This window comes from Lipotes vexillifer, unplaced genomic scaffold (assembly GCF_000442215.2).
Source record: "Lipotes vexillifer unplaced genomic scaffold, Lipotes_vexillifer_v1.1 scaffold657, whole genome shotgun sequence".
Classification (NCBI taxonomy): Eukaryota; Metazoa; Chordata; class Mammalia; order Artiodactyla; family Lipotidae; genus Lipotes; species Lipotes vexillifer.
Genome location: NW_006774518.1, coordinates 709612 through 721473, shown reverse-complemented (window position 1 = coordinate 721473; position 11862 = coordinate 709612). Strand labels below are relative to the sequence as shown.

General features: G+C 47.6%; 1 protein-coding gene across 1 annotated transcript; it reads left to right on the top strand.

Annotated features, from left to right (window-relative positions):
- Positions 1–2298: 2298 nt before the first annotated feature.
- TRIM15 (tripartite motif containing 15) lies at positions 2299–11339 on the top strand. Its single transcript, XM_007449220.1, has 7 exons — positions 2299–2667; positions 4543–4638; positions 7204–7434; positions 8201–8223; positions 9476–9591; positions 9940–9972; positions 10822–11339. Exons 1-7 carry the CDS (start codon positions 2299–2301, stop codon positions 11337–11339), a joined length of 1386 nt encoding a protein of 461 aa, XP_007449282.1.
- The last annotated feature ends 523 nt before the right edge of the window (positions 11340–11862 follow it).

Below are 11862 nucleotides of genomic sequence, written 5' to 3'. Positions count from 1 at the left end.
AGAACAATGAGGACACACACCTCACACTCACACACCTACATGTGCACATGGCCAGACACAGGGGCATCTTACATACCCAGTGACACCCTCATGGTCACACACACATATGTGTGCGCACAGGGCAAGGTACCCACTTGCATCTCTGGCAGTCAGGGTTCTGCTGTCCCCCTCCCAAAAGAACAGACACACACCGTCCAACAGCAGAGACAGAGAAATAGTGGAGGAGGGCAGAAGAAGCAGTCACAGCTTTCCAGAGATGTGACCTCAGTTACTCTCTGGACTGGTGCCCATGACCCGGGGGTTCCTGCTCTTTCCCGTCCATCCAGAGACACTCGCAGTAGAAGGAAAGTGGTCGTATCTTAACCATCCACAATTGGAAGAGACTGTTCTTCTTTTGGGAGCAGGGGGGAGACTGGGTCACAGAGCAGTAATGCCACCCCAGCCTCCCTGCAGTATGACCAGCTGTCTCCAGGGAGATTGGAGGTATCAGCCAACCCAGGGGAGTGTGGGGACCCAGATAAGGCGCTGTGCCCAGGGCAGGGGTGGTGAGACAGGGCACAAGCAGCTTCACCAACCGGCCTGCCGTAGGCTTCCAAAGGGGTTGGAATGTTCTCTGTCTGGGGGAGGAGAAAGAAGAATAACAACAGCCATCATTTATTTACGATGGCCATATTCCTCACGCTAACATAAGCAATTTAAACATATGATCTTATTTATTCCTCCTGTCTGCTCTGTAAACTTGGTGCTATTAAGATATTAGCTGGGTTCAGCCAGGTTACTTAGCTTGCTCAAGGCACACAGGTAGGGAGGTGGGAGGCCATAATTTACACTCAGATCTGTGAGTCTCAGAGCCGTGCTGTCCAACAGAAATACAATGTGAGCCACGTGTACAATTAAAAGATTCCCAGTAGCCATATTTTAAAAAGTAAAAAGTGAAATTAACTAATATTTTATTTAGCCCCAAATAGTATCAATATGTAATCAGGAAAAATTAGTCATGAGACATTTTACATCCTTTTTATTTGGTGTTAAGTCTTTAAGAAGGGGCATATTTTACACATATGGGACCAGCCACAGCTCAATGCTCAGCAGCCTCATGCAGTTGGAGGCTCTTGTGCTGGACAGTGCAGCTCCAGGGGCTACACTCTTTGGGGCAGAGGGTAGGTGATGTACAAAATAGTTGGAGTGGAAAGGGAGCAAAACACGGTGGGGTGCTGATCATCCAGTGGGAGAATGGAAGGACATTTCCTTGGTTTTATCCACAGATGAATGTGAGTGGATGAAGAACCATGGCTGTTTGATCATTGTCTTGGCTGGCAGTTCAGGAAGGGCACGGGCTGGAAGCCAGGAGACTTGGATTGACCCTAGCCTTGCAACTTTCTAGCTCTGTGACCTTGGGGAAGTCACTTTACCTTTCAGTTTACATTTCCTGTAATCATCACCTGCCCCCAAGCACTGTTTTCAGATTGGATGTAATAATATGAAAATGCTAAGCCTTAGATAAATGTGGTTGAACCTGTTTATCTTTTTGATTAACTGAGTTTTCTAAATTATATCAACATCGTGTTATGCTTTCTCGCCTTCTCCCCGCTGCAGTTAAAAACTAAAATTGAAGTATAATGTTACCCAAGCTCCAGTGGCGACACTGGCACTGGGAGGTGGTGGGGGGTAGGAGTTTAGGAGAGACCAGCCAGAGTCAAGGAGCTGAGACAAGGAAAGGAGGGCGGAGGAAGGGACCCGGTGAGTGATCATCACACCTGCGGCATCTGAGCAGAGCCCCCCAGAACAGAGTCTCCCGGAAGTCAGCATCTCCCACTCCGGCTGGACTTTGCTGCTGTGTGCACACCTCAAAGCCAGAAGTTTATGGCTCCCACCTGCTCAGCTGGACAGGAAGCAGCGTCTCCTCCTCAATTCCCCCCACCCCACTGTGGTCAAGGGAGGGGTTCCAGGAAACCCCATCTCCCTGTGACCTCATGGCGTGCTCTGCTCCCCACCCCAGGAGCCGGAGGGACCAGAAGGAGTGGAGAACTGGCTGACGGGGCCACTGTTGGGAAATGCTGGGTAATTTGAGATGCCCTGGAGTTTGGACCCACTCAGCTGATAGGTGGTGGCCAGGACTCTGGGAAACACAAGAGGTGGAGCCAGGTGGCTTCTCTGTCCGGACACTCCTGCCTTCCCCTCTCTCAGCCTCCCATTCCTTTCCCTCTGTGACTCGTAAAAGTGACTCCATTTCAGGGAAAGAGGATTCATGTGGACTGAGGCAGAAGCCACAGTGGACGGGCTGGGGAAGGCACCATGATGCCCTCCACCCCCTCCCACAAAGGGGCCGCCTGTTCTGAGTGCAGAGGGCCCCTGGAGGATGCAGTGACCGCCACCTGTGGACACACCTTCTGCTGGCACTGTCTCCCCCCACCCTCCCAGATGGGTGCCCAGCCCTCCGGCAGGGTCCTGCTCTGTCCCCTCTGCAAGGAGAAGCAGCAGACCGAGAGCCTCTTGGTCCCCGTGCCCCTGGGCCCTCTGACAGAGACTTACTGCAAGGAGCATGGTGAGAAGATCTATTTCTTCTGCGAGAATGATGCCAAATTCCTCTGTGTGTTCTGCCGGGAGGGTCCCTCCCACCAGGCCCACGTCGTGGGCCTCCTGGACGAGGCCATCCAGCCCTACCGGGTAAGAAAGGTAGGGTCAGCTTGGGGCTGTTTGAGGCAGGACAGTACCCCAAGGTGGTGAAGGGAATAGGGCGGGGATCTTCATGAAGGGCACAGCTTCCACATCAGGGGACCCCAAGGCTGTTGGGACCCTGGGGCAGTCTCAGACTGAGGGGGACGTGGTTCCTTCCACTTGGATGCGTGGCCTTTCACGTCTTGGAGAAATTCAGCTCCAGCCCCGAGAAGACCTCGCGGTGATGGAGCACCGAGAATTGTAGCCATGGCTTCACTCTCTAGGGAAGGAAGGAGAGCAGGCTGTCCTGCAGGTCATGGGCAGGGTGGCCTTTGTCTCCCTGGATCCAGATTGGATATGGGGTCTAGCAAGGCCCTGACTGCCAGAGCTCAGAGGGAAGACAGGGATGGGGAAGGCATCCAACAAGCACTGCTCTTCTTTTTGAGAAAGGGAGGTGTGGCTGTACAGCAGCCCATCTGGCCTTGGGGACATTATGCATTCCTGTCTGCCCCTCAGATCTCTCTCTTGTCACTCAGTCACCAGGTCTGGAAGTGGCCTCCCCAGAAATATCTCTCATCCTTCCCTCTGCATTTCCCCCACTGCCGAATCCAGGCTCTCACCATCTGTCACCCAGAGGCTCCAACAAGGTCCCTGTCTGCATTCTTACCTGTCCCCTCACCCTCCAATCTGCTGCGAGGCAGAGCTTCCCAAAACACAAAGCCCATAATGTCGCTGCCCTGCTCACAATCATTCCGTGGATCCCTAGTGCCCAAAGAAATCTCAAGTCTTCAGCAAGGCATTCAAGGCCACTTGGAGTCGGGATCCTGCCTTTATCGGTCAGCCACCCTGCCCGGGCACCATGTGTCCAGACAAACTGACCGTTATGTACCTGCTGTTTGTTGAATTAACCCTCTTTCCTGCTTCTAATACTTTTCACATGCAGTTCCTTCCTCCTGGAAAGCTCTCCTCTCCCCTGACTCTTTTTTTTTAGCCATTTTACCAATTTTTAAGTGTACAGTTCAGAAGCGTTAAGTACTCTCCTCCCCCTCTCTTACCCAACTGGAAATTTATCTTTCAAGGCCCACTGTAACCAGTTTCTGCTTCTGACAAATTTCCCTTGTCCCTACAGGCAGAATTGTCCCCTCCACTGTGCTCCCATCTCACTGTGTGCACACCTTGATTATTGCATTTGTCCGTTTGTTTGTTTTTTTTTAAAACAAGTTTCTTTTTTTTTTTTTTAATTTAATTTATTTATTTATGGCTGTGTTGGGTCTTCGTTTCTGTGCGAGGGCTTTCTCTAGTTGTGGCGAGCGGGGGCCACTCTTCATCGCGGTGCGCGGGCCTCTCACTGTCGCGGCCTCTCTTGTTTCGGAGCACAAGCTCCAGACGCGCAGGCTCAGTAGTGTGGCTCACGGGCCTAGTTGCTCTACGGCATGTGGGACCCTCCCAGACCAGGGTTCGAACCCGTGTTCCCTGCATTGGCAGGCAGATTCTCAACCACTGCGCCACCAGGGAAGCCCTGTCCATTTGTTTTTTAATCACTTGTGATCGACTCCATCTCTAGAGGGTGGTCTTTTTTTTTTCTAATTTATTTATTTTTATTTGTTTATTTATTTTATTTTTTGGCCGTGCTGTGCAGCTTGTGAGATCTTAGTTCCCTGACCAGGGATCGAACCCAGGGCCCGGGCAGTGAGAGCACCATGTCCTAACCACTGGACCGCCAGGGAAGTCCCGATGGTGGTCTTGTAGGGACAGGAACTGGGCCTTTTTCACCTTTGAATTCCTCAGCACTTAACGGTGTGCCTAGAACATGGCAGACAATTAATACCTGTGAGTTGAATTCTGAATTAAGCCACCTCTTTCTGCCCACTCTTCTCTCCACAGGACCGTCTCAGGAGTCGGCTGGAAGCCCTGAGAATGGAGAGAGATGACATTGAAGACATGAAGAGCCGGGAAGACCGGAAGCTCCAAGTGCTCCTGGTAAAGGCCACATTATTGGCCACCTTCTCCTTTGGGGGTTTTCTTTTTTTTTCTTTTCTTTTTAATTAATTTTCAACTGTTTGATTTCTATTTGGTTGTTTTCCAAATATGCTTTTTCACTTTTCTTTTTTTTTTTTTTTTTGCTCTTTCAAATTAATTATTTTTCCTATTATTCCCATTGTCTTTAAACCTTTTAAACATATTTCTAATATCTGAAGTTTAGGTGATGTTTAATTTCTTCTGACCCTTCATCCTGTTAGTTTATTTTCTTGTGAGCTTTCCTTGCGGTTCTCACATTTGGGGATCCCACATCTGGGATGTCTCCAGTCAGCACCTTTCTTTCTTTATTCCAAGGGGGCAGGGTGGATGGTCCACACAGGAGTGAGGGCCATGTGATCAGCCAGTATCTGGAAGGAACACTGGCTTCTCAGTTTGATCACTCCTCTGGATCCTTCTCTTGTTTACTTCTGGTCCTAAGAAGCTCCCAAATTTTCCCATCAGCTCTGTTGGGCATTTTAAGGATTCTTGTAACTTTTGAGAGTTTTTAGTTGTCTGCATTAAATGACTTTTGGGAATATACATAATTTTGTTCTAAAACATCAAATATCCACCTAGCATCCATGAGTAAAATATTTCACACAGACATTTGTGACAGAACAGTGTCTTATAAGAAATCCTGATTTTCTTCATTTAGAACACCACTCCCCCCCATATATCATATGATAACGTCGTTATTTGTAGAATGTAACTATTTTCTTAATTCTTGAAAGTGTTTTTATGTTTTGTACAAATTTCTGAAGTGATAATCCTCCACTCTAATGAATAACACATGTACATGGCCAGAATTCCTGTTTTTCTTTTCTTTCTTGTAAGGGTGCATTTTTCTCCCCCAACTCCAGTTTCATTAAGGTATAATTGAGAAATAAAAATGCATATGCTTAAGGTGTACAACATGATGTTTTGACATATGTATACATTGTTTCCTGTAACATTAAGGTAGTTTGGGTAGAATTAGGTGAATTTAGTCTTTTGTCTCTAGTTTCAATGCTTCCTCCTTAGCACTTCTTTGACTCTGTAAAAGTAATCTCAGTTTGGATTTTCTGTCTAATCCAGTAGCTATTTAAAATGATCCTAAGTTCCATTTTCATACAGCTAGGTAGTATTTATTGGTTATACATTAACCGATGGTTTTTAAAATTATTATTCCCAGTGCTGAGAAAATATGACCTGTAGGATTTCATAAAGTTAATGGCACATTTTTTAGGCCTAAAACCTTGCAATGTTAAATAATATTTTCTGAAATATTAAATAATATCATTTGAAAATAATAATTTAATTTAATAACTTAATTTAATTATTACTTGAAAATAATAATTTTCAAGTAGTATTTGAAAATTATGTCCATACTCCGTTTAGTGCTCAAAAATGCGTTTCATAAGTCTACCTGTGTAGTCAAACTTCAGAATAAAGTTATTTGACATTTTGTTTTTAAAATTCACTTTATGTAAACAAAAACAATTTATCCATTTCTCCCACTTGGAAATCCCCATCTAGGGGTTTTCTTAACAGACTCTGGGGAAGCTTGTTGTCTAGTATCCGTTGCCTAGCTGGGAAGAACGGGCTGACTGTTCTTATTCACCTCCCTGCCTCTGCAGAAGGGCATTTGGGGTCAAGGTTATGGAATCCCAGAACATGAGAGCTGGAAGTGGTTCTGACATCTTCTAATCCCGGATCCGTCTTGCCAGCCATTATTTTTCAGAGCAGAAAATTGATGTCCAGAAAAGTGCTGCTCCCAAGGTCAGACGGCAAAGCCGTCTCATAATGAAATGGGTAGAACCTGGGTCTCTTGACCCCTAATCCATTGCTCTTCCCATTACAGTCTGTCTGCCTGAAAGCATTGCCTTCAGATAGGAAGCTTGGGGCCAGAAAGTGTATATCAGTGTCTGCATTCCAGTACTGACCACAAGGCTGACCCCGAGGACAGTAGGCTGGTGGTGAGGCGATATCTGCCTCCCTCCCATCTCTTCTCTCGTGCTACAAAATTTTCCGGGAGGAAATCCACAGTGTGGGAATTTCTGGTCCCTTGACCAAGGAGACAGAGTTTGGGGACAGGAAGACGTCTCCAGCATCCCTCAACTCCCATCAAAATATGCCCTGTAGATGGCAACCTCGGTGGCTAAGAACAATGCCACACCATGCTCTAATCACAGCTTCCTTTAGCTTCAACTGCTCTCTAAGAGATCATCTCCACCTGACTCTAGGGATGGTATGGGAGGGTTAGTTAGGATGGTATTGCAGATACAGAAGGATGTTTGAAAAGTTCAACATGGCTCTGAGAGTATAATGTGCATTATTATTAGAATCTCTAGGTGAGACAAGAGCATCGCCCTCATCGTTGGTAAGTTTATCGTGACACCTACCTCGTTGTACCACAGTATTATTTGGGAGAATGAATCTTGGAACTAGTTACTCCTTATCCCTTTTAATCAAGTTCATAGGTGATCCTCTGGGAACCCAGCTCTGTGAGCTTCTCCCTAACCATGCCTGTCTTTCTACCCCTCGTAGACTCAGATTGAAAGCAAGAAGCAGCAGGTGGAAGCGGCTTTTGAGAGGTTGCAGCAGGAGCTGGGGGAATATCAGTATCTCCCGCTGGCCAGGCTGACAGAGCTGGAGCAGCAGATCTGGAAGGAGAGGGACGAGTATATCTCGAAGCTCTCTGAGGAAGTCGCCCGGCTTGGAGCCCAGGTCAAAGAGCTGGAAGAGAAGTGTCAGCAGCCAGCAAGTGAGCTTCTGCAAGTGAGAGACAGCCCACCAGCTCGTGGGAAAGGAGAGGGAGTCCACAGGAAGGGGACACCATACTGGGGGCTGGAAGATGCTGGAGGAAGACAGGAAAGGGAAGCGGAGATTACTTCTAATGAGAGGGACTGATGGTTATTGGGTTCCTTTGGCCCAGAGAGGTTACGGAGATGTAGTCCCAAAAAGGCTGGATGACTTTCCCATGTCACGCACCATGGTCACGCCAAGGGCTTTGGAGTGAACTTTGTAGTCAAGGGCTTGAGCGTCAGCTCATCTAGCTGTGTGACATTGGCAAATCTTGTAACCTCTCTAAACATGGGGATAATCATAGCACCTCCCTCATAGGGTTGTTGCAAAGACCGTGAAAAAAAAATTCATGCAAAATGTTTAGCGTAGTCTCTGGTTCACTGAAAGGACTCAGTTAACAGTGCCTGTTGTGATTATCATTATATTATCCTGTTTCACATCAGGTCTGGCTGATAACTGAAGGCCTGGTCCCTGCTAACCACCATCTCCTAATTGTTGGAGGCAGAACACACTCCTAGGATGAGGCTGAGACAGAGAAAGCAGCTCAAATGAACTGACAACACAGTCCCACATTAGTACGGAAGCATGATGTAAATGAACAGTCTGATGAGTAGGTAATTAGAAAGGTCACCTCTCTGGAGGAGGAGAGTTTTGAGCTGATACGCTGAGGAAGAAAGGATGTACAGAATCCCTGATGGGAAGGAAGTGTGGAAACTAAGTGTATCTTTTTCTTTTGTAGGATGTCGGAGTCAACCAGAGCAGGTAGGGCCCACTGCCCAGTCCCACCTGCTTTACACTTGACATTGAGACTGAAGGGGGAGGGGCACTCACTGACTCCCCCCACCCCGCCCCCACAGGTGGCTACTCAGAAAAGCAAAGGCACTCCGACAGATACACTCTCTCCTCCACTCATACATAAACAGCCCCAATTTACTAAGGTTTGTATTCTAAGGTTCCTTTCAAAACTCATTGTTTGGTATTGGGGACGCACTTTTTTCCCTGAGAAGTGAAGTTATAAATAATAATTACGTTAGGCTGATCCAGGAACATTTTATTTAATCCCTGAAATTATTAGTGCTTAAGTCAGTATTTAACACCGTTTAAAATGTCAGTCTAAAAAAATAATAAATAAATAAATAGCCTAAGGGGAAATATTTCGTATAGAATATGATAAGCACAAAACTTGGGAAGACCAGTCTGTTCGTTCAATCATTTTTCCCACTCAACTTTCCCATTTCTTCAAAATTGCCAATGCTACAATAAAAGGACAGCAACCAGCAGCTGAGAGGCATTACTAATAGCAGGGCTCCTTTCCTTTCTAAGCATCAGCAGTCTGCCGTGGGCTGAGCAGACACAGCAGCTAGGGAAGACTTCTCATATACTGTGTGCCCATGTATGTGTAGGGGGGCTGAACTCAGCTGTCCCTGAATCAGGAAGTTCTCTAAACATACTTTCAAAGAGTGTCAGAGATTGGGATCTAGAAGGGCCTTCAAGGTCTTCTGGTCTGGTGAAGAAGCTAAAACCTAGAGGGGAAGTGCTTGCTCCAGGTCACACAGAGACTGACAAGCAACGACTGAGCTGGAACCAGAATTGAGGGCTTTTTCACTGCAGTATAGGATTTCTTTCATCTCCTTTTTTCATTCCTGCACAATCCCTTCCCCTTTGTACTGAACAGCACAACAAATTAGAAAGACTGTGTAAGGCTGTTTTTCAAATGGTACTGTACCGCCCTCTAGAGGCTAATGATCTCTTCCCTTTTGGTCCCCACAGGCCCATTCTCTTAAAGCACCTACCCCTAATTCTTGAGGAGTGGTTACCATTTGTTCCTCTTAGGTCTAGCTGAAATGCTCTTGCTTTAGTAGCTACACATTTCCAGCAAAGATAAAGGGATGATAATCTAATTATTCACCACAGATGCCAAGATTCTTTAGTCTGATTTTAGCCTCATTGGGTCTGGATGACCCAAACATTATTTTTGGAATTAGAACCTAACTGGTTACCAACTTGTCTGCAGGTATGAGGTGAAGACTTTTGTGAGTCCAGAGGCCATTTCTCCTGACCTTGTCGAAAAGATCCGCGATCTCCACAGGAAAATACTCACCCTCCCAGAGATGATGAGGGCGTTCTCAGGTGAACAGGAAGGGGCAGCATCTCTCCCCATTCCCATCAGTTGCCCATCTGCCTTCCATCCAGCTCCATCTTTCCCCACCTTCCAAACCTGGCTCAAGACATCTTTCATCCCTTAGGCCCTCCTTTAGTGATCCCCCTCTGCCCAGGGAGACCATTCCCTCGAGCATCTCCTCTCCCCAAGGACGGGCACTGCACTGAGAGGCAGGAAGGTGAGGACTACATCTCTTTCATAGCAGAAGCCGAGCCTTCTCCTGTCCCTGATGTCACATTGTTCCCAGGCCACACCGCCCTTTTGGGTGCCTATAAGAAATAATAAGTCACAGATCTTTCTATTTTTGCTTCCCTCAGAAAACTTGGTGCATCATCTGGAAACAGATACAGGTAAACACTTGGGGGCTTCGGGAGCCATTCTTTCCTTTATGCGTTTGTGAATTCATCCTTTCAATCCAAGGCAGCAAACAGAGCAATTAAAGATATGAACTCTGGAGCCCGATTGCTTGGGTTCTCTTTGTTCGTTATGAGACACTAACAAGTCATTAAGCCTCTTTGTCCCAGTTTCTTTATCTATAAAATAGAAAATATAATAGTACCACCCCACAAGTAGCTGAAGATAAATGAATTCATGTATGCAAAAAGCTTAGTATGATACCTGGCACATAGTAAGTGCTCAATTAATATTAGTTACTTGTATAAATATTATTTATTCAAAAATATTTATCAAGTGCTTGTTTGTTTTTTTTTGTCCAGCATTGTGCTGGACTCTTTATTGACTTGGACAAATATTGAACAATTTTTAAAATAGCATTTACTTTTAAATTGGTGCTTAATTTAGAAACTATTCCTAAAACATCACCTCATTCTGCTTCTCAAATTAATGTGCAGAAAACTCACCTGGGGATCTTGTTAAAATGTGGATTCTGATTCACTAGGCCTGGGATGGGGCCCAAGATTCTGCGTTTCTAACAAGCTTCCAGGCACAGCGGATGCCCCTGATCCATGGACCTCACTTTGAGAAGCAAAGCCTTAGAGCACAGCACCACTTGCGGGTCAGGTAGAGCTGTCATCCTCTGCCTCCTGGAACAAAAGGGGGAACTGAGGTTCTGAGAAACCGGGACAATGGCAGGCTGCACAAGGCCGGTGCTCCTTCTGCCTCGCACTCACAGCACTCGTGCTCTAAGGGCATTTTTTGTGCCGCCAGATCTGTTGATGGCCACGCCTTCCTCCCAATAGGGGTTGTCACTCTGGACCCTCAGACCGCCAGCCAGAGCCTGGTCCTCTCCGAGGACAGGAAGTCTGTGAAGTACACCCGGCGGAAGCAGAACCTGCCCGACGGCCAGCTGCGCTTCGATGCTCTCCCGGTGGTGCTGGGCTCCCCCGGCTTCTCCTCGGGGCGCCACCGCTGGCAGGTGGAGGTGCAGCTGGGGGACGGCGGCGGCTGCACGGTGGGGGTGGTCGGGGAGGAGGTGAGGAGGAAAGGGAAGCAGGATCTGAGCGCCGAGGAGGGCGTCTGGGCGGTGATCCTCTCCCACCAGCAGTGCTGGGCCAGCACCTCGCCGGGCACCGACCTGCCGCTGAGCGAGATCCCGCGCCTCGTGGGCGTCTCCCTGGACTACGAGGCGGGGCGCTTGGCCCTGCTCAACGCCGAGACCCAGGCGCCCATCTTCACCTTCACCGCCTCCTTCTCCAGCAAAGTCTATCCTTTGTTCGCTGTCTGGAAAAAAGGTTCTTGCCTTACTTTGAAAGGCTGAGGCTGAGCGTCCGAAGGGCGGTGCAGCGCCCGGGGATCCAGCTCCAACCCCTGGGCGAGTCGTCGTGCCCAAGACGGAGGGAGGACACGGGATCTCCGAGTCCCTGTGGCTTTGTAATTCTTTCACTTTATTTATCTTATGTCCTTCAACTCCCTGACGTTCCTGGTCCCCTCTGCTGACGCTCCCGCCTTCTGTGCACCTCCGAGCAGAGAACCAGAGGCAGGCGAGGCTGTGCCCAGGACACCAGCAAAGCTGGGGAGCCAGTAGGTTTTCAAGAGGAAAAAAATCTAAAATAAAACTGTTTAAAGCTTCAGAATAACCGTCACGGGAAAAAGAATTTTGTGGAGTTTGCACTAATTTTTTCAGTTGCCTGTTTATTTGGGCTTACACATGGAGATACTTACGCCTTTACAGACCTTAGGGTCTCTTCATCCAGCCCTGGGTGGACGCAGGTCACCTTCCTTTCTGCTCTTTTCTCTTTCTCATAGAGAATGTCCTCATTAAGTGCGCCACACCCACCCAG

What these genes read in the sequence shown, in the direction of transcription:
- TRIM15 (XM_007449220.1), top strand. Translation starts at nt 2,299, where the DNA reads ATGCCCTCCACCCCCTCCCACAAAGGGGCCGCCTGTTCTGAGTGCAGA. An exon ending in AGGCCATCCAGCCCTACCGG is followed by an intron (nt 2,668 to 4,542) that starts GTAAGAAAGGTA and finishes TTCTCTCCACAG; the next exon opens with GACCGTCTCAGGAGTCGGCT. An exon ending in GTCGGAGTCAACCAGAGCAG is followed by an intron (nt 8,224 to 9,475) that starts GTAGGGCCCACT and finishes ACTTGTCTGCAG; the next exon opens with GTATGAGGTGAAGACTTTTG.